Source organism: Scyliorhinus canicula, chromosome 21 (assembly GCF_902713615.1).
Source record: "Scyliorhinus canicula chromosome 21, sScyCan1.1, whole genome shotgun sequence".
NCBI classification, from domain to species: Eukaryota; Metazoa; Chordata; class Chondrichthyes; order Carcharhiniformes; family Scyliorhinidae; genus Scyliorhinus; species Scyliorhinus canicula.
In genome coordinates, this window is record NC_052166.1 from 35,752,199 (window position 1) to 35,778,270 (window position 26,072).

General features: G+C 45.7%; 1 protein-coding gene across 13 annotated transcripts in view; it reads right to left on the reverse strand.

The window, feature by feature from the left end:
* Positions 1–13,303: 13,303 nt before the first annotated feature.
* Positions 13,304–26,072, reverse strand: part of cacna1ba (calcium channel, voltage-dependent, N type, alpha 1B subunit, a) — a 739,085-nt gene continuing 726,316 nt past the window's right edge. For 12 of the 13 annotated variants that reach the window (XM_038781850.1, XM_038781861.1, XM_038781863.1 and 9 more), the window contains 3 exons: positions 24,012–24,228; positions 19,226–19,449; positions 13,304–14,067 (listed from right to left, as the gene is read on the reverse strand). In XM_038781850.1, coding sequence (XP_038637778.1) covers positions 13,507–14,067; positions 19,226–19,449; positions 24,012–24,228 — 1,002 coding nt within the window. In that variant the 3' untranslated portion in view covers positions 13,304–13,506. The remainder of the gene's footprint in view (positions 14,068–19,225; positions 19,450–24,011; positions 24,229–26,072) is intronic. The other variant, XM_038781859.1, reaches the window with a different exon arrangement.

The following is a 26,072-nucleotide window of genomic DNA, read 5'->3' on the forward strand; positions in this document are numbered from 1 at the left end:
AGCAAATGGAATAGAGTCCAGAAGAAATGTAGTCAAGGTAATTATGTGAATTAGTGGGTTTATAAGGGAATATTGGTCGATAGCCTATCTCCAAAAATGGTGTCATAGAATCATGGCAGATAGGAAAGAGACCTTTTGACCCATTGGGTCCATGCTGACTCTGTTGAGCAATATCGTCAGTTCCACATGTCTTCTTCATCCCCATAACCCCACAAATGTATTTGCCCATCCAATTTCTTTTTGAAGTCATCAATCATTTCTCCTTCCAGCACCCTCATTAGCAGCGAGTTCCAGGTCATTAACACTCACTACATAAAACGTTCCTCACATTTCGCTGCCCTTGTGCTGAGAGAGCTTGTGGTGCAGTGGTAGTGTCCCTACTAAAAGCCATGGGTTCAAGTTCCACTCCAGGATTGATGGCCATGGAAAGTGCAGTCATAGCATAGCCAAACAAGTTGTTTATCAGCCTGCAATTCCTTCCAACATGCCTGATGTCAGGTGTTAAGAGCAGCAGAGTCTCCTGGTCAGCCATACTGCAGAAGGCAATGGCAAACCACTGCAGTACCTGACCTACTCATGGACCAGTCCAATGGAGGTTTATGGTTCCCAATGCCCTCTTAGGGCATGGCACCTGAAGAAAGAGCCCTTACACTGTCAAGTAATGGGAATAGCTTTTCTTCGTCTACTTTATCGTAGCCCATCATAATGTATGTATACTTCTATTAAATATCCACTCAATTTCCATGCCTCTAATGAGAGGTATCCCAGCTTCTCCAAACTAAATTTATGGCTAAATTTCTTCACCCCAAGAAACATTCTGGACAGAAAAGCTGTCGAAAGATGGGTCAGAGACAAAGATGGTCGATGTGAGGGCAAGTGATGTGTTGAAATTTAAAACAATGTCATTGACATGTTTCAGTGTATAAGGAACAACGATAGTCATCTATGTACCAGAAAAAGAGGTGAGGGAGGAGAACTGAGTGGAACTGGGGCAAAGGATGTTCCTCATTTCCCTAGGGACTCTCACAATGCCTTTTAGTTGGAGGAAGTGAATGGAGTTATTCAACATGAGAACACATTCACCCAAATGGAGGAGGGCGGTGGTGGATGCGGACCAGCTGGGCCTCTGCTCGGGGAAGAAATGGGGGCTCCTCAGACCATCCTGGTGCAGGGTGGAGGTGTAGAACGATGTCAGCATGGATGCCCAATCACACATTTTCTTGCATCCCTGGTTCAAAACTAATGGCAAGTCCCAAACAGTCATACATTTCCCACACATTGTCTGCATTCCAAACCAAGGCAAAATATTACTCAGTAATAAGTTCCCAAATAGTTCCCTATACAACTGTTCGTTTACAAAGTGAGTATGTTTAGAATGCTTCCACTGATATTTGATGTAAATGTGGAAATACTATCGGCTTTGAAAAATGGCACCCGGACATCAGTATAACTTCCAATATATGAGCAACGCAAATTATTGGTTTTGTCTTGTGCTGTAACATGCTAAAAATGTCAAAATAAATCTATCTGTTTTCAAGCCCCTAACCCTTAAAACCCATCACCTAGTTTAAAAATATTCCTTTTATTATCGTTCAGTGTCCTTTGGAATAATAAAAGAAAAACATGTTGAAGTTATTTAAAGAAAAACAAGATGTTAGGGGTAGCTGCTTATGACTCTTCAATGTTTGCTATTCAAAGGAGAAGATATTGGGGGCGTTTATCATTTGATTCAGGGTCTGCGTGCTGATGGTCTGTGGAAGCTCCCTTTGCGTCCCCAGGTGGTGGATAATAGATTGATGTCCACTGTTTTCTCTATGGTCATTGTTCTTGACTGGAGGTTGAGTGCAGCAAAATGAGACCATTGCAAACTGTGGGAAAAGAGCTTCATAATTTACTTAAAGAAGAAGGGTCCTGAAAATTATGGATCAGGTGATTTATGAATACACTAGTTTTTAACCTGCACTGTACACACAATGGATGTACTTACAGAGCAAGAGAACTTAAAGGCTATTTTGTTTTTGCAATCTGCCACACAGCAAGAAGTTCCACCTCCTGTCGCTAAGACGATAATTCTATGGTCTGGCTTCATGACAAGCAAATCCTTTGATATCCTTTTTTAATTTAGTGACTGTGCAGTGTAGGAGGTCAGATAAGATCGCTCTGCTGCAATGACAGCTTTTAAAGAACATACCGGATTTTTGGGAAGAGTTACTTGTGATTCTGCGCATATTCCACCTCGCTCCCAAAATGCTTAAATCACATGTCCGACCTGCTCAACGGCTATCTTGAATTCAAAATTGAAATAAATCTCTGTTGACAGCAAAGATGTTCTATTGGAAACTCTTGCTGTTCCTCATAGATTGGACATTTCACCAAAAAATTGGTGGTGCGTGATATCCGTGAGTGTCATTTTGTTACGTTTGACTCTACTGCGGGATCTTCTAGTCTCCAGGGTAGTAGGAATGGAAATTTGATGAACCAGCATAAAGCTCATTGACTTTGGTTGGGAACTTCTGGACCCACCCCCTTGGCCCAGAGTTTATGGCACCTCCCATGCGTGACGGGATATACGGTCCTGTTGAGCGGAATGGAGATTGAAATGGCTCGCTGTGTCCACCGTGGGGAGGCACATCACGGCGGGTCCATAAAATCCTGGCCTACGTCTTGATTTTAAACTAATGTTCAGGACTAGCTAATCAGAGGCTCCAGGGGTCGTGTTATTCACCCTGGGGTAACATGGACTGCAACACGATGCAGATAGACTATAAAGCAAACACCAAACAAAGGCGTTGGTTCAATACGATTCTATAACATTGCACACAGCTGGCTGTGGGTTGACTCTCTACTACTGTAAGTAAACTAACTCTAACTATTTAGACCAGGCTAGCTCTGATCCATGTGTAGAAGGTGCTGACTGATATGTACACCCTGACTGTCACGACAGTTGTCACCAGTGGAAAGGGGCGGGGTGCTGATGCCTCATGTGTTTTATAGTTGGAAGCCCCTCTCTGGTGTTCTGTCTGGTGATTGGTTGTGTTCTGTCCAGTGTGTTGATTGGCTCACCTGGGTGTCTGTCACTGCCTGCTTTTACCTCATGTTGTGCATGGTTGCATATTGTGACACCAGGTTCCACCCCTCACTTTATGCTAAGTTAGTTGTTCTCAGCTGGGTTTGGGGTGGGGGCATATAATTGGCCTCGGTGTCTTAACCTAGGGAGAAAAACAAATCAGAGCTCCTGATGACCATATGGTGACTCCAGCTGAAATGTTTGGATTTCTGGACAGGAGAGGAGTCAGACATGGTCATTATGCACTCATGTTTAATCAGCAATGTTGATAGTCACTAGCCAGGCTTAGATGAGAAAAGTAGTTAGTGCTGACTGCCATATATGGCTCATCCCATGTCACCATTACTGCATCACCACGACAGGAAAAGATGAGGAAAACTGTACAAGCAAAAACAGTATCATTTGTCAAAGGATTCCCCAGCTGATACAGCGTAAAGTACTGCAAGGATACTTCCTCTACATCAACCATCAGTGCATTGGGTGCTCCAATTTGGAATGCAAATGTTCAGAAATTGGCTGTATTACCTGAGACAGATATACGGTAGCTTTCTCCAATCAATATGTTGTGAGGGACTAAGACCTCACCACGTATTTATTTTTTGAGGGATAATTTAGCGTGGCCGGTCCGCCTACCCTGCACATCGTTTGGATTGTGGGAGTGAGACCCACACAGACATGGGGAGAATATGCAAACTCTACACAGACCGTGACCTAGGGCCCGGATGAAACCTGGGTCCTCAGCGCCATAAGGAAGCAGTGCTAACCACTGTGCCACCGTGCCACCTTCCGTGCATATTTAAAAAAAATATATATATATTTCTATGTGAGTGCCACGGTGGCACAGTGGTTAGCATTTCTGCTTCACAGCACCAGCGACTTGGGATTAATTCCAGCCTCGGGTGACTGCTTCTGCTTGGGTTTCCTCCCGCAGTCCCAAGATACGCAGGTTAGGCGGATTGGCCATGCTAAAAATTGTCCCTTAGTGTCCAAAGATGACCAGGTTAGGTGAATTGGCAATGATCAATGTGCAGGGTTATGGGGATAGGGCGGGGGAGAGGGTGTAGGCTGAGTGCTCTCTCAGAGGGCTGGTGCAGACTCAATAGGCTGAATGGCCTCTTTCTGCACTGTGGGGATTCTACGGATATGTTCATCACTATATCTAAAATCTTTGAAACTGAACAAAAAACTTTAAAATAGGTTGAAACTGTGTCTGTCTGTGATCCTTGAACAACAGGAGCCACATGGCAGTTTGAGGATAACTGGCACCTCATTATCTCTGAGGAGCCACTAATGACTTCCTGTGGACTGTATAGCCCAGGTTCAACCAAGGTCATTTGTATTTAATAATTTAGGCTGGCCAGAAGGAGCTAGATTATGTTTAAAACATAGAAACTAGGAGCAGGAGTCGGCCATTCAGCCCTTCGAGCCTGCTCCATCATTCAATATGGTCATAGCGGCTCCTCCATCTCAATGCCATACTCCCCTTTCTCCACATGCCCCTTGATGCCATTAAAACTAAAAAAAAAAAAACGATCTCTTGAATATATTCAGTGAATTGGCTTCCATCACCATTTGTGGTAGAGAATTCCACATGTTCACTGACCTTTGAGTGAAGAAACCTTTCCTCATCTCGGTCCTAAATGGTCGACCCAGTATCTTGAGACTGTGTCCCTTGGTTTGAGACTCCTCAACCAGGGAAAACATCCCTCCTGGATCAAGTCTGTCCAGCCAAGTTAGAATTTCATAGGTTTTAATCAGATCACCTCTCATCCTTCTAAACTCTAGTCCAGGGGAGGCAGTGGGGTAGTGGTATTGTCACTGGACTAGTAATCCAGGGACCCAGAGCCATGCTCTGCGAACCTGGATTCGAATCCCACAATGGTGAAATTTGACTTCAATAAAAATCTGGAATTAAAAGTCTAACGATAACCATGACCATTGTTGATTTTCATTTTTTTTTTAAACTATCTGGTTCACTAATGTCCTTTCGGGAAGGAAATATGCCGTCCTTACCTGGTCTGGTCTACATGTGACTCCAGACCCAAATGTGGTTGATTCTTAAATTCCCTCAGAGATGCCGAGCCAGCGATGCCCATATTCCATGAACGAATAAATAAAAAAAAGAAAAACCAATCACTCCTCATAGGACAGTCCCACCAACCCCAGTGTCAGCCTAGTGAACCTCCGCTGTACTTCCTGTATGGCAAGTATATCCTTTCTAAGGTAGGGGGACCAGAACTGCAAACACTACTCCAGGTGTAGTCTCAGCAAGGTCCTGTGTAATTGCATTAAGACATCCCTACTTCTGAACTCAAATCCTGCATACCATCTAATGCCTTCCTAATTGCTTACTGTATGTGCCACTTCACTCTCATTGACTGGTATACAAGGACACCTGGATCCCTTTGTATATCCACACATCCCGGCAGGGGGTCGGAGAATCCCGCCCTTCACATTTAGCCATGTTATACTGCATCTGCCGTGTGTTTTCTCACTCAACTCGTCTAAATCACTTTGAAGCCTCCTCCTTGCATCTGCCCACAACTCTGCCCAGTTTTGTGTCATCAGCAAACTTGGAAATGTTACATTTGGTTCCGTCATCCAGGTCATTTATATACATTGTGAACAGCTGAGGCCCAAGCACTGATCCCTGCGGTACCCAACTAGTCACTGACTGCCACTCGGAAAAAGAACCATTTATTCCCACTGTTTCCTGTCTGTCAGCAAATTCTCGATCCATGTCAATACACTAGTCCCATCCCATGTGCTTTGAATTTGACTAACCTCTTAGGAGAGACCTTATCAAAAGCCTTCTGAATGTCTAAATGCACCACATCTACTGGTTCTTCCTTACTTATTCTACTGGTTACATCCTCAAAAACGTCCAGTAGAGTTGTGAAGCATGATTTACCTTTCATAAACCCATGCTGGCTTTGTCGAATCCTGTTAATGCTTTCCAAATGTTCTGTTATCATGTCTGTTATAATAGACTCAAGCATCTTTCCCACTACTGATGTCAGGCTAACTGGTCTGTATGTCTCCTTTTATCCTCTCCTTCCCTTTCAAAATAGTGTGGTTACATTTGCCACCCTCCAATCTGTAGGAACTGCTCCAGAATCTGTAGAATTTTGGAAGATGGCCACCATCCAAAGGCTCTTTGACCTTTCAATTCCTATTGGCTGAAATACTTAAGTCTCTGGCATCAAGATGATGGATATGTAGAATCCCTACAGTGCAGAAGGAGGCCATTTGGCCTATTGAGTCTGCACCAGCCCTTGGAAAGAGCATCCTACTTAAGCCCATGCCCACCCTATCCCTGTAACCTAACCTTTTGAACACTAAGGGACAATTTAGCATGGCCAATCCACCTAACCTGCACACCTTTGTGGGAGGAAATTGGAGCACCAGGAGGAAACCCACGCAAAATGGAGGAGGAATCTTGTAAGGGGTCTAGTTAGAGGGCTATGGTGATGGCAGCGCTGTCAATGGCTCTGAGTAGGTATTCAGGGAGCCCGGTGGTGCAGTCCATGGTGAAGATATGGGATCAGCTGAGGGGGCATTTTAGGGTGGAAGGGATTTCGGTGCTAACGCCGCTGTGTTAGAATCATGGGTTTGAGCCGGGTGGGGATGGATAGTGTAAACAGGAAGTGGAGGGAAGTGGAGCTGGTCAAGGTGAGGGATTTGTATTTGGAGGAAGGGTTCGCCAGTCTGGCAGAGCTAAGGGAGAGGGTAGAGCTGCCGTGGTGGAGTGAGTTCAGGTATCTGCAGGTTAGGGACTTTGTGCAAAAGGTCTGGAGAGTTTCCCTAGGTTGCCAGGAAAACGCTGCTGGAGCGACTGATGCTTCCAGATTTGGAAAGGAAGAATTGAGGTTATATACAGGTGGCTGGGGGAGCAGGGAGGTGAGCAGGTGGTGAAGATCAAGGAGAAATGGGAAGCAGAGCTGGGATGGGAGATCAATTGGGGAGTATGGATTGAGGCACTACGTAGGTTAAACGGGACCTTCTCTTGTGCAAGGATGAGCCTGATACAGTTTAAGGTGGTGCACAGTGTGCATATGACTCGGGCGAGAATGAATGGGTTCTTTTGGGGGTAGCAGATGAGTGTCCCGGAGAGGTGTGGGCAGAGGCAAGCAAATCACAAGCACATGTTTTGGGTTTGCGAAAAATTGGGAAGATTCTGGGCGGGAGTGTTCGTGGTCTTAGCCAGGACAGCGGAGGAGGTGAACGCGGACCCTTTGGTGGCAATATTTGGGATTTCAGAGAAGCCGGAGCTCATGGAGAGGAGGAAGGCCGATGTTGTGCCCTTCGCCTCTCTGATTGCACGGCGGCGAATTTTGCCGGAGTGGCGGTCGGCATCGCCACCGGGGGTAGCAGCTTGGCTGGGTGACCTGTACTACTTCCTGCGGTTATAGAAGATAAAGTATGAGTTAAGGGGCTCAGCAGTGGGCTTTGAGAAAAGGTGGTGGATGTTTGTGACCGTGTTTGAGGAGTTGTTCGTCGCAGGAGTTGGGGCTGGGAGGAGTAGTGAAAAAGGGGAAAAATCTGTACAGACTGTATAGTTGATTGTCGGGAGTATGTTTGCTGGGTGTTTATTTGTTGTAACCAGTTTTGATACATGTTTGTAATAAAATACATTTTTAAAAAAAGATACCCACGCAGACACGGGGAGAAAGTGTAAACTCCACACAGTCACCTGAGGCCTAGAATTGAACCTGGGTCCCTGGAGCTGTGAGTCAGCAGTTCTAACCACTGTGCCACCATGCCACCCATATCCTTTGTTAAAGATAGTTGAGAAGCAGGAATCATGTGACATGTGCTTCTAGTTTGTGGAACAAGGAATATTGCCTTGCTCGACTGCATAGCTCAGGCCATTGTTTAACATGTGATAATAATAATCGCTTATTGTCACAAGTCGGCTTCAATTAAGTTGCTGTGAAAAGCCTCTAGTCACCATATTCCGGCACCTGTTCGGGGAGCAGGCCATAATGAAGGAGCTCTGGCCCAGGTTGGTCAGCTGGCTCAACTCCTCTGCTTTTGCTGGAAGTCTGGACCTACAAGACCTAATGCCCATTTTTGCATGTCTACCACATCGTGTGAAGTCAACATCACTGAAAAAGTATACTACCCAGCATCGGTTTTTCAGCCCACCAACCTCCATGAAGGAATACATTTTAGACTTTGATTCTCAACTCTGGAATCCATGTGAAACAATATTTCTTTCCTCTATGGTTTCTGCACAGTAAATCTTTCTTTTCTCCATCCCTCTTTTTACTATCTTCAGATGAGGGCGGTGCTGCAAACCTTTTTCGGGGGGGTTTGTGTGTGTGCAAGTAAACTAACTGTTAAGAGTTCATCCATTTCGAGTTTGCTGTGGGGTTATTAATAGAAAACTGGATTCCACCAAAACCAAAGGTTTGGGAAGTACACCACCGCTTATAAATAAATCAAAATAATTTTCTGTTTATGAATGGAATGTGAGAGGAGGAATTAGCGCGCTTTAAGTTAATGAATAATGAGAATTGATAATGTGACAAGTCTGCACACTTGCTATCCTATGACATAATAATCACTCACTGCACCAACGGTATTACCGGCAGTGGCTGCAGGAAAGTAAGATCCAGAGTTGCGATTACAACATTTTGGCATAACATGGAGTGACTGATGAAGCTCCAGCCAGCTAGGACCATTTAATATAGATACTTCAATCATAATTTTAATATACATAAATCTTAGTAACATTGAAATAGCCAACATTTTATCATGGTGAGTTGACAACATAAATGCCAAGGTCATTTGTAATGGAGAACAATGTGCTGAATGCAAACATAAATGGCAAGTGTGATATTTGGAGTGTGAGTACGAAAATAAGACGCACTTTCTGATGTCAGAATGTGCAAAGTACAAGGTTTATTATTCAAAGAACACAGGGGGATATAGTATTTTATATATATCATAATACTGTATTTTCACCCATGTTACAAGAATGACCTCCAGTGTGTTGGAGTGCCCTCGGTCTTTGACTTCAGGCATTATAACATCCTAATGGTCACTCTCACTTGGAACCACAATTTACATGCAGTAGACTCCTTTCCAGATTAATCCCTGATGAGCTTTTCTTTTACATTTTGTTTGTTAAATATGCTGACAACTACCACTGAAATACCTTTGATAAGACCATACTTGTCTTCACAGCAACTGTTCTTCAACAACACTGATTTGATCTTAACAGGGTTCAGCTGAACAAATAGAATGCAGATACATTTAATTGTTTTACAATAGAATAACTTCTTAAAAAGCCTACGTCATCAGGGTTTGTTTTGCGGTTTTCACACCAAAAGATCTCAGTGAAAATTGAGTCGAAATAATTGTGTCCCTTAATTAATGCTACTCTGGGCACAACCAATATCGACTATCAAGGTCCGCTATTTCCTTTCACCATAGACACTGTGTTGACTTTTACAAGAGATTTAAGAGCAATATATTACTCTGTTTACCAATGTTAGTGAGAAGATAGATGGGAGTGTAAAGCACCCAAAGCCTCATTTTTACTCACATCAACTTTTTTGGTAAAATTGGCAAAGTGAGGAACCTAGGCTTTCATACAAAGATCACATTTTGGGAACAGTCAAAAAAATTATTCCGTATTTAAAAAAATGACTTTCCCAAGCCATCGGTGATGCCAAATGTGTATGTTTGCCATGTGTACACCACCAGAGAGAAATATGTTACCATGGAAACCACTAGTTAAGCCTTCCCTCCAGATGACACAGCCCCTTTAAAATGCCAACTCAACCCTAACTATTTTTAGGAATGCTCAAACAACCACTTGCCATTAGGGCTGTTTTTCTTTTTTTCACACAAGGAAGCAAAAATTATTTTAAGTCGGTTTTAGATGACACCCAATCCAAGCAGCCATATTTTTTTTTAGCTCTTTTGAGAAACGATGGTGCCGGTTTGTCCAGGGAGCTCATTGTTTGATGGGATGGACAGCATGTTACTTTGCAACGAATTTACAACAGTATTGTTTTTCAATAAGCTTTATTTAGTCAATCATGCACGGACAAATAAAAAAACCCATTCAAACATTCCAAATAAATTCATGTCTTCTTTTTTGGTTAGCCAATTCCCGTGTAGCAAAGTTTATTTTTCTGCAGACAGGAAGAGATATAAAAAGACTAGTGGGGCCAAAAGGTTAATGCAAGATTCAAGCTCGGGGCGTGACATGCATTTTCGGACAGTCGCAAACAAAACGTAACTGTGGTGCATAAAACTATTTTGTCCCAATAATAATTAGGGTTGTGTTCTTTTTGGTACAAGAGCAAACCATCAATTAAAGACATCAGAACAGCTCAGCAAATGCATCTTTATATAGTTTGGTAACATTCATACATTCCTAACATATTGGTTAATGCAACAAAGCCGGTTAACATTTTTTAAAAGATTTGCAGAAGTCTTGTTGAAAAATTGTGCAAATTAGAAAAACATGAAGCACGTGAAAATTTCCTCCGAGGCTTTATTTTAATTCAAGGACTCGGCCTCGTACAAAATGTAACTGTAGAAACTGCAGAAGTCCAAAGTTTGGCTGATAAATGTCAATCGGGCAGCAAACTAGTCATTCACAGGGACCTTTATTTGCTCCAGTCACGCTGTAATGGTTGGAACTCATGAACTTTCCCAACACTGTTTCATATATAAAGTTATCGCAACAAACTCCCAAATTTATAAATGTTTTTTTCCCCTTAAAAATGAACGGACGATGAATACATCGTATCAAAAAAGTGGTACCAAGATAAACAATATTCCATGCAGACACTTTTATCACATGCTAACATTACTTCATCAAAGCACAATCACGAAGAAACTGAACTCCGGATGTGAAAATAGTTGGGTGTATCTTGAGTTTGGCAACCTACTGTAAACAGGCGAAGGGAAGGAGTGCAGTTCGAAAGTTGTTCAGCTGCACACAGAGAAGGTGGAGAGGCCACAGGTAATAGTTCTGACAGCAAACTGGCAAGAACTTCTGTTTTCCTATTGTCACTGTAGATTTGTTTTCTCCCCTAGTTTACTTACCCCACAGCAGTCCCGCAAATACTGAACTGGGACAAAAATGATTTGAAATAAGATTGTTGACACTTTTGTGCACTGCAGTTGTACATTAAAAGGGGGTGTTTTCTTGAAACTCCCCCCATCACAATCAACCTCCAACTTCACACCACAAACGGTCATTTCCAAAAGTATGGGAAAGTTTACCTTTTTTTTGAACAAAAAAATCCAATCCTTCTGCACAGATGTCGGTTCTATAATTAATGAATACAATTGGTGCATGCATTCTTCACAATGTAATTTGACTTGAAATGTCCTGTTTAGCATTTCAGGAACCATTTTATCAATATATATATACCCACCCACCCACTCACCCAATGATGGGTTAGCTTTTTAAAATTTTGAGTAATCGTGCCTTTGTTGTAAGGAAATCTATAAAATATTTTGGTCACAATCATGCTGAAGCCTGAAATAGAATCCAGCAGATGAAGCTTCAGAAAGGATGATTTTCCTTCTTTTTTTTTGCCTGACAAACATCAACTTGTTGCATAGCCCTCCTGACAGAACACTTGGGATCAGCCTCTGTAACCCAGTGCCCTCATTTCATCTTTTGATTGGTCAAAGTGCACATTTTGTAGGCTATTTCTGACATTTTTTAAAAAAGACATTACAACGGCAACAGCAATGTTTTCCCATGTATTCTCACACCATAGAAACTGTACACCATAGGACATGTGCTCATAAGCGCCACAACCAAGTTCGTAAGACTGGACATGCACTGTGAATTTCAAAGACAGCAGACAAAATGCTGTACTGGTTTGCACATTGTTTCGGCACCGATCATCCCATGTTTTAACTTCAGAAAAGATTAAAGCCAGATTTGCTCAACAACACCAAATATAGAGTGTTTTGGCTTGAGGTTTTCGAATTCAATTTTTGCAACATGTCATGACTAATTTCAAGTAAGGTAATCAGAAAAAAAATAATTAATAGATATTTTGATTTAAACCACTTCGCTCCCCTATGCTTTTCATTACCTCCCAGTTTTCCCCCCACTTACCAGTTAAGATGCACTGAAGCAAGTTGCATCGTCTCTTACGAGCTATTTAAAAGGTTAGGCACTTGGAATTCAACAGCTGAATCAATAAATACAAAGAGCGGAATGATGTCAGGCTAACTCTTTACGTATAAATTCCTAATTTTTGCACACTTTCTGGAAAACAAATGCGAATGAAGCTGGTGTGACCACGTAGGGGCTGGTTTAGCACAGGGCTAAATCGCTGGCTTTGAAAGCAGACCAAGGTGGGCCAGCAGCACAGTTCGGTTCCCGTACCAGCCTCCCCGAACAGGCGCCGGAATGTGGCGACTATGGGCTTTTCACAGTAACTTCATTTGAAGCCTATTCGTGACAATAAGCGACTTTCATTTTCATTCATTTCGTAAGGCTTAGCCACTGTCGATTTAATAAAACCAGGATCACGGATCACATTTCATTTATCATGACAGTGGTTGGGGATGGGGGGGGGGGAAAGCAAAAAATAAATTAGAAAAATAAACAAATTGCCAGAACTATTTAACAGAGTGTGAAAAGCAGACGCGCTGAAAGGCCTCTGGACCTGAAGAAAATGGTGCCGACAACTCCACAACTTAAAAGTGAACATGTTGCAGAGGTTCTAGGTGTAGATGAGAACAATGCAGAGACATATGGAGACATGGTGCAGTATGAGAGCAGAATTTGTTTACTGGCTCCATTCAAGACATTATTTATCTCTGTTATTAACATCAAAGTCCTACAATTAAAAGATTTTGCTGTCTTTGTTAGTCTCTCGATATGCATTAAAATATCTTATTCCCCACCCCCCCCCCCCCCACCCCCCGTTCCACACCCACCCTCCCCCCACCCTTTTGCGTTTCTTCCCCCTCTGGTATTCAAAGTCTGTGACAAAATAGAGCCACCATCTCACAACCTGTTTCGTGAAGAGGTAATCTCATACACCTCTTGCCCCAGTGTTTCACGAGAGCAGGCTACTGTATTTCATCAGGTTTTTTTTCCACTGTTAAGTATGTATTTGTAAATAAATTTGGCATCTGTCGTTTTCTGAAATAGCCAATGTAGGGAAAGATAGAAAAACAGATGTTTTCAAGAATGAAACAGTCTTTTGTTTTCTTCACTCCAAGTGAACGATTCTTCACTTGCAAATTCAGTGCATAAACAAGCTGAAGCAACTCTTTTACAAAAAAAAAATTAGATTTCTGGAACAATTTCCAGTTTCTAAATCCCCATGAATGCTGCATATTGATTAATATACACTCTGAGCTCTGACAGAACACCCTGCAGATGATAAAACTCATCATATTAATGCATAATCTGTTAGAGTCTCGCTTGGACTGGCACGCTAGCACCAATCATCTTCATCTGTTTCACGATAATATTTCCGCTCTCCTACTCCTGACCCAGGGCCCGTGCTCATGCCCAGGTTGCAGTGGTAACCGTTCGGGACTCTGCGGCTTTGGTGAGATTGAGATGTAAAGGATGAGACGCAAGAAGTCCTTGGGGACCTGCCCGTAGTCGTGGCAACAGCCACCTCAAAGGTCAGAGTCTCTTCTGGCAGTGTCTGGCCGTCACTGTTGCAACTTTCACGGTGTCCCAAGTAAGGGTCCGATCCAATACGCATCACCATCGATTGTCTGCTCTCGCTGCTAGTGTAAGGGTGGTTCTGGGACTCGCTGCGCAGCAGAGTGTTGTGCTCTGACCGTCCACGACTGAGTCTCCCTGGGGGAGTTGGGGGTAAGACGCCGTGCATGTTGCTAAACTGAGTCGGAGAGGAGTTTGCAGTTTTGTATGTGACGCTGGGGCGCGGTGTTAGAGGTGTCTGCGGAAGCTGCCGGCGACCACGACACGGGGTACTGGAGCCAGAGACTGACTGCAGAGGGCTGCCGTTAACCGAACCACTGCCCTGGATGAAAATTGGAACAAAGCAATTCAAAAAACAAAAGAACAGACACACGGAAAACAATAAAAAATGTCAACAGAAAAGGACACAAAGTCACATGAAAGAAGAAACAAGATGAAACGTGCAGATGAGCACCAGAAAGTAAAGGATGAGGCAAAATACACAGAGATGCAGAGAGAATTGGGGGAAAAATGATTATCGTGAGTGGCAAAATCAACTGTTGAGAAAGTAGGTAAATAATTAGTAGTATTAAGCATTAAGCATACAAGATAAAACCCTAGAAGGTGTTGGTAAATAGGAAGAGTGCAGAGGTAGGCAGTTGAGGGAATACAACAGAGATTTCAGTGCTGCAGTATTTAAAGAATATTCATTAAAGACAATTTAAATGAGCAATTGATACATTAAAATCATATTTTAACAATGTTACTTCCATTAAATGGAAATTGTTAAAATGCAGTACATTCTTTTCTGTGCAACACTGAGGCAATAAATAAACGCCTATAAAGATGCCTTAAAATGTCACACTACTTGTTCCTATTAGTGAAAACACTGCTGTGACTTTAAGTAAGGTGTACATGCTACACATCGATGAATATAAAGGCATATGTACAACAAAATGGTGTAAGAAACTGAAGAAATCGCATTAGGAGTATGTCATATGGCTCCACAACCTTGCTCCGTCATTTAATAGGATGCTGGTGGATTCTATACCTCAACTTTACTTTCCTGCCCAATCCCTATAATCCTTTGATCTCAGCCTTAGAACATAGAACAGTACAGCACAGAACAGGCCCTTCGGCCCTCGATGTTGTGCCGAGCCATGATCACCCTACTCAAACCCACGTATCCACCCTATACCCGTAACACAACAACTCCCCCCCCTTAACCTTACTATTAGGACACTACGGGCAATTTAGCATGGCCAATCCACCTAACCCGCACATCTTTGGACTGTGGGAGGAAACTGGAGCACCCGGAGGAAACCCACGCACACACGGGGAGGACGTGCAGACTCCGCACAGACAGTGACCCCCGGGAATCGAACCTGGGACCCTGGAGCTGTGAAGCATTTATGCTAACCGCCATGCTACCATGCTCCCTTGAATACAATCAATGTCTGAGCACCATTTGGGGTAGGGAATTTACCTGTAAACTTCAACCGGGGGTGAAGATAGGCAGAGCATTGGCCGGAATTCTCCGACCCCCCCGCCGGGTCGGAGAATCGCCAGGGAGAGGCGTGAATCCCGCCCCCGCCGGCTGCAGAATTCTCCGGTGTCGGGGTTTTGGCGGGGACGGGAATCGCACCGCGCCGGTCGGAAGCCGCTGGCAGCAGCCGCACCGGAGATTCTCCGGCAGCGATGGGCCGAGTGGCCACCCGTTTTCGGCGGGTCGCGCCGGCGTCAATCACAACATGTCTTCATGTCTTTACTCGCGGGACCTGGCTCCAGGAGCGGCCTGCAGAGTCCTCGGGGGGGGGGGGGGGGGGGGGGTGCATGGGGATCTGGGGGGGGGGGTGCATGGGGATCTGGCCCTGGGGGGTGCCCCCACGGTGGCCTGGCCCACGATGGGGGTCCGCCGATCCGTGGGAGGGCCTGTGCCATGGGAGCACTCTTTCCCTCCGCACCGGCCGCTGTCAACCTCCGCCATGGCCGGTGAGGAGAAGAACCCCCCTGTGCGTGTGCTGGGATGACGCCAGCACATGCTGGCGCTCCCGCGCATGCGCCAAACTCGCGCCGGCCAGCGGAGGCACTTCGGCGCCGGTTGGCATGGCACCAAGCCCTTCCATGCTAGCTGGCACAGCGCCAAACAGTCCGCTGCCAGCCTAGCCCCTGAAGCTGCGGAGGAATCTGCACCTTCAGGGCGGCCTGACGTCGGAGTGGTTCAGAAACTCCTCGGCACCGGAGTGGCCCGCCCCGTCGGTTTGCGGAGAATCCCGCCCCAGGTCTCGAATACTCTGATGTTTTGTTCTCCATATTTAAGGAAGGATGTAAATGCGTTGGAGATGTTTCAGAGAAGGTTTACAAGATTGAAACCACAATGAATGCAGGTATCGGAGCATGGTAGGACTGGAGAAGATTACAGAGTTAGGGAGGTGTGAAGCCATTACGGCATTCAAAAGCAAGGCACCTTAAAGTAATGGCGTTGCTTGATCATGAGCCAATGTATGCCAGCGAGCAGAGGGGTGAGAGCGAAATGTAACTTGGTGTAAGTTAAAACCTGGGCAGCAGAGTTTTGGATGCACTTAAGTTTATCAAAGGCAGGGATACCATCAGGAAAGCGTGAAATAGTGCAAGAATTTTAAGATGTTATGGCAAATTAAGAGAGCTAAATGGGTGGCACAGAACTGGCATGGTTTGAAATAGGAGAGCAAAATATTTTGCACACACAAAGGCACACGAGAAAAATAGCAAGGGCCAATATGATATTGGAAATTTTTAATCATAGCAGAAGGAGGCCATTTGGCCCATCAAGTCTGCACTAACCCTCCCAGGCCTACTTCCCTACTCTACCGCCGTAACCTTTTGACACAAAAGCAGCAATTTACATAAAAACATAGAAAATAGGAGTAGGAGGAGGCCATTCAGCACTTTGAGCCTGCTCCACCATTCATTATGATCATGGCTGATCATCCAGTTCAATATTCTGATCCTCCCCCCCCCCCTCCCCCCTCCATATCCCTTGATCCCTTTAGCCCCAAGAGCTATATCTAATTCCTTCTTGAAATATTTTGGCCTCAACTACTTTCTGTGTTGGCGAATTCCACAGCACACCACTCTCAAGGTAAAGAAATCTCTCCTCACCCCAGTCCTAAAAGACCCCTTATCCTCAAACTATGACCCCTTGTTCAGGACTCCCCCACCATCTGGAACATTCTTTCTGAATCTACCCTGTCGAATCCTGTTAGAAGTTTGTAAGTTTCTATGAGATCCCCTCTCACTCTTCTAAACTCCAAAGAATAGCAAGGCCAGTCCATCTAAACTGCACATCTTTAGCCTTTGGGAGGAAACTAGAGCACCGGAAGAAAACCCACACAGACACAGGAAGAATGTGCAAACTCCACACAGTCAGTCAGTCACCCAAGACCGGAATTGAACCTGGGTCCCCGGGGCTGTGAGGCAGCACTGCTAACCACTGTGCCATCGTGTAATAATAATTCACCGGAAATGCCGGTTTTACAGAATGACAGTGAGTGTTATTTTGGTTTATTTTTTCAGTCAGACTGAAGCGTTCTCTTGAGAAAATGATTTTATTTAATTGTTTGCTGATTCCTCTGTTCTTTTGTATAGTCCTGCACTGTGAACCAAATTTGCCTTTTTGTCTGACTGTATCACTGTTCTCTGATTATTTTGCGACACAGTACCAGTTTGAAAGAAAATACTTTTTTCTGGATTGAACTCGGTCCCGACCCATTTCATAAAAACGGGATTCACCTGGAAAGTGAGCACAACGTTTCTACTACTCCTTATACACTACTTACTTGTCTTCTGACTGATGTTGGTTGTCGCCTTTCATTTTGTTAAACGTTAGGCAACAAATGATAGATATTATAATATTTATGTTAAGTACATAGTCTCTTTCTCTTCTTTAATTACTTTACTGTCATCTCTCGTTATCTAATGTGTTCCTAAAAACAGCTTGCTAAACAAAAATCACCTTCCCAGAAAAAAACATGCAATAGCGTTGGTTGCACTCTTGACCTGTGATTTTTAGAGTAAAAACGTATTGGTTGCATTGAACCTAACTGGTCCAAGAATCCTCTTACTAACTCTTAAAAACTTATTGACTCTTTCTACTTACCTGCTGCTTGCTGCCTCCCTCCTGCTCCCTGACACTCCTGCTGACTGATTCACCCACTCCCTGTCCTTCCTGGTTGCCAATCCTCCTGCTCACTTCCTCTCTTACCCATTGACCCTTTGTCTCATTCATCGACCCGCCCTCTTATTTGTTGATGCACCCTCTCGCTTGCCCCCCCTGGGTTGACCCTCCTTTACGCTCGCTGACCCCACCTCACGCATGCCGAACCTCTGTCTTGCTCGCTGACACACCCTCATGCTCGCTGACGCTCCCTTACACTCACAGACCCCCACACTCACCGACCCTCCCCCACACTCACCAAACCTCCCTCGCACCCATTGACCCTCTCACTCACCAACTCTCCCTCATGTTCACTGACACTCCCTCGCACTTACTCACCGACCCTGCAGGCCATGTTACCATAGGTTGGCACTGCCATTGTTGGATCCTCGTGGGAGCCCCTTGCGATGGAGTGCATGGGTGGCACGGCAGCACAGTGGTTAGCATTGTTGCTTCATAGTAGCAGGGACCCTGGTTTGATTCCCGGTTTGGGTCACTGTCTGTGGGGAGTCTGTATGTTCTCCCGTGTCTGCTTCGGTATCCTCCGGGTGCTCCCTGTTTTCTCCACAAGTTTTGAAAGACGTGCTGTTAGATGAATTGGACATTCTGAATTCTCCCTCAGTGAACCCGAACAGGGCCGGAGCGTGGCGATTAGGGGACTTCCACAGTAACTTCATTGCAGTGTTAATGTAAGCCTACTTATGACACTAATAAAGATTACATTACATTTATGTGTGAGGGGGGGTGGAGAGCAAACACTGGGAAGGGGGCGGGAGTTTGGGGAGTGCCAGTGATACTTTTGCAGTGCAGGTGGAATGCCAACAAGGATTGTCAGGGGGATATGGTGCAGTGTTGGCGAAGAACGTTGGGTTCAGGGGGGATGTCGGCGAGGAATATGAACTGCGGATGGGTGAGGGATGTGGGGGGGGGGGGGGGGGGAATATCTTCTGATAGCTCTGTGATAAGGGTTAATGCCTCAACCTCTGTTGAGCCGGTTGCCTGGGCTATGAGGCCCCACCCCACCTGTGTGATAGCATAAGACACACCCACTCATTTCATTTTCTCTAGGAGGCTCGATATTTGGAAATAAACCTTGTAATTGGAGAATTACACACCAGTTTTCAGTCTGAGCCTGACAATTTGCCAAGTTCTGATAAGACTGCGCCAACACCTGACTATGTCAGTAACTTCTAACAGATGATTTTAAAAAAATAATTGCTTTTTTCCCCAGCTCACGTAAATTAAAGTTTAATTCAAATTTACAGTTGCCAGTACGATCCACTGACAAAGGCTGATTTATTCTCACCTGTCTGTGGAGGCTGTGATCTGGAACTGCACTAGGCGATGTTGACCGACTGTCATCAGTTGATTTGGGTTGTGGGGGTTCCCGACTGCCATATCGGTCGCAGGAGTAGTAACGCTGCTTCTCATTGGAGGATGGAGATTTCCGCTCCTGTGACCTACCTCGCACACGCTCCTTTGACGATTGATCCTTTTGGCGAGCTGCAGAACTGAGGTCATCCATTTGGTCTACAAGCAAAATGATTAGATAGAGTAGATTGGATTACATGCATGTAAGTGAGACCTTCGTTCTTCAACAAACAGTGTTCATAAATACCACAGGCAGAATGTGTGACGAAAAATAGAAACATTATCCATTTAAAGTTGTAGCCTTCCTATAGTTTTGGGTATTAATAAATGAGCATTCCTGCATCTGTCTTTTAAACAGCATGTTAAACCAAGGCCTCATTTGCTCCGTAAAATGACACTATTTAAAAGAAGAGAACGCTCTGGTGTCCCTGGCCTTATTTATCCTTCAGCTAGCAGCAGGAATACAAATTAGCTGGTAATCATCAACTTGATATTAGTGGGAGCTTGCCATGTGCACATTGTCAGTCACATTTCCTACACTCCCACCGGAATTCTCCGGCCATTGGGATTCTCTCTTCCCACAGGCAGCGTACCCCCAGCAGCAAGGGGTAGCTTCAATGGGAAATCCCATTGACAAGCAGTGGGAATCCCGCCGGCAGCGAACGGCATGCTGCCAAGAAACATGCGGCTGGGGGACCGGAGATTCCAGCCCTCCATTTCGAAAGCATTTCATTGGCTGTAAAGCCTTTTCGGATGTCTTGATGCTACATAAATAAAAGGCTCTCTGTTTCTTTATTTCTGCAAAGGTATAAAATTGACCGTTCTAACTAAGATGAACCAGTTATGGGGAGATGCAATGAGGGAAGGTTTCCCCCCAACCTGTAACTTTGAGTTACGAACCCACGACACACAATTCTCATGATTTCTCCTCCACAAATGGGGCGGGATTCTCCCCTACCCGGCGTGACGGAGGGTCCCGGCGTAGGGGAGTGGCGCCAACCACTCAGGGGCCGGGCCTCCCCAAAGGTGGGGAATTCTCCCCACCTTTGGGGGCCAGCCCCGTGCCGGAGCGGTTGGCACCAGAAGACTGGTGCAAAAAACCGGCGCCCCCGGCAGCGGGGCTGGCCGAAAGGCTTTCGGCGGTCGGCGCATGCGCCGGCAGTGACGTCAGCGGCAGCTGGCCGCTGACGTCACTGCCGGCGAATGCGCGATGTGGGATTCTCTTCCGCTTCTGCCATGGCGGAGGCCGTGGCGGCCACGGAGGAGAAATAGTGCACCCAGGGCACTGGCCCGGAGTCTGAGCGGGGGGCCCCGATCGCGGGCCAGGCCACCGTGCGATCGCCCCCCGCACCCCCCAGGACCCCGGGGCCCGCTCGCGCCGCTGATCCCGCCGTTCCAGAGGTGGTTCAAATCTCGGCGGCGGGAGAGGCCTCCCAGCGGCGGGACTTCGGCCCATCCGGGCCGGAGAATCACCGCAGGGGCCTCTCCGATCGGAGTGGCGTGATTCCCGCCGCCGCCACTTCCTGGGTGGCGGAGAATCTCTGCCACAGCGGGGGCGGGATTTTCGGCAGCCCCAGGCGATTCTCCGACCCTGCTGGGGGGTCGGAGAATTTCGCCCATGTTCTGATCCAGCGCTTCAAAAAAGTGATCGACAAATGCTGGAGCCACATCTGCTGAGCACAGAGACTTGTTCCTGAGGGAGCATGTGATGTGACCAACAATTCACTCGAGACACGATAAGAAGTAAACTGTGCCTTTAATAGACTTACAACTGAGCCTGCCTGCGACCAGAAGAACTGAGGGCAGACTCACAAGGCTGCAGCACTTTATACTTCCGGTAGTGGGAGGGGCCATTGGCGGAGCCATGGGCGGAGCCAAGGGTGGAGCCCTGTACAAGTTCCTCATCTCCCCCTGTGGGCAGAGCTGCGCAACGGCTCACAGACAGAGCCCACAAGGACACAATACTATACAGTGTGAATTACATGATGTACATTCACCACAGCAGGAAAACTGTGCAACATTTTCTGCGTTATCATTTGCACATCTCCTCCCCCGTGAAAGTGGAAGCATTCAACCTTCAATCGGCACATCTCTGTGATGGCACAACAAACTGGGAACTGCCAAGTGCAAAATCGGGGAGACTGGTGGTGACGTGTATCAATTCTGTCCACATTGCAATGCATGGGTAGGATTACTTTTTGAAGTAGAGGGTAATGAATAACTTGTTCATATTTGCAATTAGAAACGCAATGTCAGCCTTCACAACCTACCATTCTATAAGTTAATATAATTTTAGTAATAGTATTATCCTCATCAAAACATTCTTGGACAGCATATTTTACATAGATTACTTCACTTTTAGAATTTGTTTATTTAGCTTGCTAAGAGTGTACCAGACACACACTGGTGGAATATATTACATTTCTAGTCATATCTAATGAGGAGTTAGCAAAAGGCTTGTCTAATTTCAGTATGACATCCAACACAGAGGAAAACAAAACCTTAAGATAACCTGGAGAGGTGTATGAACAAAACGTGACACACAATCCACATCAGCATGGGTAATCATTAGAGAAAATCCACCTATAAGATGTTCTCTAAGGAGTTATTTTATACACGCCAACGATCACGTCTGTATACTACTTTCCAAAAGTTATTCTCATATCAATCAGCTGTTATGAGAACCATTGTCATTCAAATTAAGGCTGGTAAATAGATTTTTTAAATGTTAGCTTTTGTTGCTGTTGCTGCGATTTGACTGAAGAAACCAAGGGCGCAATTCTCCCATCGGGAGACTAAGTCCCGATGCCGAAGTGAAAACCGGAGTGTTTCACTCCGGCGTTGGAGGCCGCTCCCAGACCCCTATTCTCCCGCCCCCAGGGGGCTAGGAGCGGCGCCGCGTCATTTACGCGCGTCAGTCCTTGGCACCAAGTAAAAGCGGCGCCGCGTAAATGACGTGGCTGGCGCCATGTAAATGACGTCACCCGCGCATGCGCAGGCTGGCCGGTGCCAACCCGTGCATGCGCAGGCTGGCCGGTGCCAACCCGTGCATGCGCAGGCTGGCCGGTGCCAACCCGTGCATGCGCAGGCTGGCCGGTGCCAACCCGTGCATGCGCAGGCTGGCCGGTGCCAACCCGTGCATGCGCCTCCGGTTGCCGTCCTCCCCGCAGCCGTCCCGCAAGAAGATGTCAGATGGATCTTACGGGGCGATGGAGGAAAGGAGCTCCTCCTTCAGAGAGGCCGGCCCGCCGATCGGTTGGCACCGATCGTGGGCCAGACCCCGTTTGAGGCCCCCCCCCCCCGGTGCAGGAACCCCCCCCCACACAGGCCATCCCCCCAGCGTCCCCGTGCTGTTCCCGCCGGCAGCGACCTGGTGTGGACAGCGCCGGCGGGAACCTGTCGTGTTGGGCAGGCCGCTCAGCCCATCGGGGCCAGAGAATCACCGCTCGCCCATTATAAACGGCGAGCGGCGATTCTCCCAGTGGCCAGCTGTGAATCTTGCCACGCCGGTTTGGTGCGGGTGGGAGAATCGCGTGCGGGTGCCGGGGCAGCATTGCAGGACTCGCTCGGCGCCCCAGCGATTCTCCCACCCAGTGTGGGGGGGGAGAATTCCGCCCCAAATGTCTGCCTGGCTTCACCTGGCAAGAAGATCTATCTGCGAGAAGGAAGTCTCCAAATCATGTCCATTTGTTAAGAAAGGTGGAAAGCAAAGATGGAGTGGATTTGAATCTAATGCAAAGAGATGGCGTCCTCTGACTACTGCCTATAATGACCCTATCTGAAATTAGTTTTGGACAGTTTTAATGTAGCTCTTCATGCAGTCTTTGTGGACAGCACATTAACACAGTGGGTAGCTTTGTTGCTTCTCAGCTCCAGGGTCCCAGATTTGATTCCTGACTTGGGTCACTGTCTCTGTGGGGTCTGTACATTCTCCCGTGTCTGCGTGGGTTTCCTCCCGTTGCTCCAGTTTCATGCACAAGTCCTGAAATACGTGCTGTTCGGTAATTTGGACATTCTGAATTCTCCCGCAGTGTACCTGAACAGGCGTCAAAATGTGGCGACTAGGGGCGTTTCACAGTAAATTCATTGCAGTGTTAATGTAAGCCTACTTGTGACAATAAAGATTATTATTATAGTCAATTCCAACATCGAGCCCATGGGGGTAATAAAAATGGTTTAAAAATGTTACCGAGTACATGATGTCATTGGGAAAGCAACAGCTGTGGTGCAGTGGGAGCTGTTTTTCTGGTATTGGGACTGCAACACGTTGCGAGGGCAAAGTGAACTGAACTTTCCTCTCCAACTAACAGTACTATACCAGCCAGGGAATGTTTTTTTTTTTTTTTTTTTAAATTTTAGATTATCCAATTATTTTTTCCAATTAAGGGGGCAATTTAGCTTGGCCAATCCACCTACTCTGCACATTTTTGGGTTGTGGGGGCGAAACCCACGCAGACACGGGGAGAATGTGCAAACTCCACACGGACAGTGACCCAGAGCCGGGATCGAACCTGGGACCTCAGCGCCGTGAGGCGGTTGTGCTAACCACTAGGCCACCGTGCTGCCCTTCCAGGGAATGTTTGATGCAAACATCTGATGCTGACAAGATAAAGTGTCCCATTCCACCGTATTAAAACCTCCCGCCTTTAACGAACCCACGCTTCAGGAAATGAATTAAAAATGACCAAAAAAGAAAAGCCGCGAATTGTCAATTTTCAGACCTGTTTCTCCATCAGCGTGTCTGCTGGGAGACCTCTCAAGTGACCGTTGCTTTTTCTCTTTTCTCCGATGACAGCGATGTTGATGGTGGTGGTGATGATGAGGCATTCGTTCCGGGATAACACGCTCCAGAGAGTAATCAGGCAAGTGCATTCCATGAGATCGCTGTGGTGTCAGCGTAGACACAGAACGTTTCATGGGGCTTGTGTCTGGAATTGGCTACACAAAAAAGGGTACAACACCTCAGAAAGTTAGAATGTCTGAATATATCAGAGACACATTGCTGTTACAGTAAAATAAAAACTCTGCTGTCCCGCTGATAGCATCTTCTTAATGTCACATTATTTAAAAATAATTTCTAATTAACGGGCAATTTAGCGTGGCTAATCCACCTACCCTGCACATCTTTGAGTTGAGGGGGTGAGACCCACTCAGACACGGGGAAAATGTGCAAACTCCACACGGACAGTGACCTGGGGTTGGGATGATCAGGTGTAAACCTCAGGATAACCTGCACAATAATCAGTCAACATGGAGAAAGAAGATCTTAGCTGATAAACTGCCTTTGGCTTCTTTGTAGAAGTGATAGACTAGGGAGTCAAGGATTATCGGGAACAGGCAGGAGAGTGGAGTTGGGACCACCACCAGATTGGCCATGATCTTACCGAATGGCAGAGAAGACGCAAAGGGTGGAATGACCTAGTCCTGCTCCTAAGTCCTCTGATCATTTTTGATTCCTTGCACGTATATTAGGTTTGGTAGCCACAGCATTCAACTTTATTAATAAGTGCAATACATAGAGGGAAGGGCTAGCAGCAGTTCTCTTTACAATGTAGCAACTTCTCAGTGGCACAGTTACGAGTTTCCTCAACTCAATCCATCCTTCAGAAGGAGGAACTCCTCCCAGTACCCAAAGCTACGAATATCGCTACAGGACTGGGCCATACACCAAGTAGAAATTAAGTCCACTATTCCCAGCAAAACAAGTGTATGTGGGGCTTCATTCAAATACCTGAAGATGCGTAGCAAAATAATGTGGACATAATTAATACATGTTACATACTGCAAGGACACTCCCAGATGATCGAGATGATTTCTTCAGCCAAGCGCCGAGTGAGACGACACATTGAAGCAGCCCACAGCACAGCATTCACAGGGTAGGGTGAGGTTAGAGGAAGTTTGGACGGGGATCCAGTGGAAACAGAGAAAAAGCGTAGCAAACCAAAACACCATGGATATTTATGAAAGCCAAACAGATCAACCCAAAATGTCAAGACACCACACAAAAGTAGATACGGGGAAGTTATGGTGTCAATGGAGAAAGATAGATAGGAGAGTAAAACAGAACAGAGGAAAGACAAGTCGGTGAAGTAAGAAGTCGGATTAAGGAATGATGGGAAGGATTGATGAATCAAATGTTGGTTGGGACGGGAAAGACAAAGCACAGAAAAATTATGAAATGTTACAGCAATTGAGCTCAAAATAACTAGCAAGTCGGTTTTTGGTTACATCAAATGATATTTATCAGTCTGGATGAACGAATGAATAAGCAACAGGGACTGTGATTGAAAGCTGACAGTTAAACCAATGACAAATATAAACAGCCAATTCTCCAAACACAATGAATAGCAACCAGGGCATTATTAAGCACAGGTAATATTGCTTTCAGACTGGAATGAATACTGGCCAAAAATCTCAGTGTAATGATTAGTAATTGAAAAATGAACAAGTCCTGAAAATACCAATTGCATCGGAAAACACAAGACGTTGATTCCTGATGAATACCCTGGACCAAAGTATGGGCTTCATCACACGCAGAAGGTGTGAAGTGATTTATTTTTAATCTTTTGCAGGGGGTTTATACTTAGTGGTTTGGAGGGGTTCAGTGAAAACTTGTGAATGATTCTGGCTCTCTTTGGCTTCACTTCTACTGTCTGATTACCTCTCATTTCCGATTGCAGTTCAACTTTACACTTGTTAAGTTAACTCACATGAACGCTCAGTGCAATGTTTAGAAGTGGTTTACAGCAAATTAAGTATAACTGCCGAGGCAAGAGGTCTTT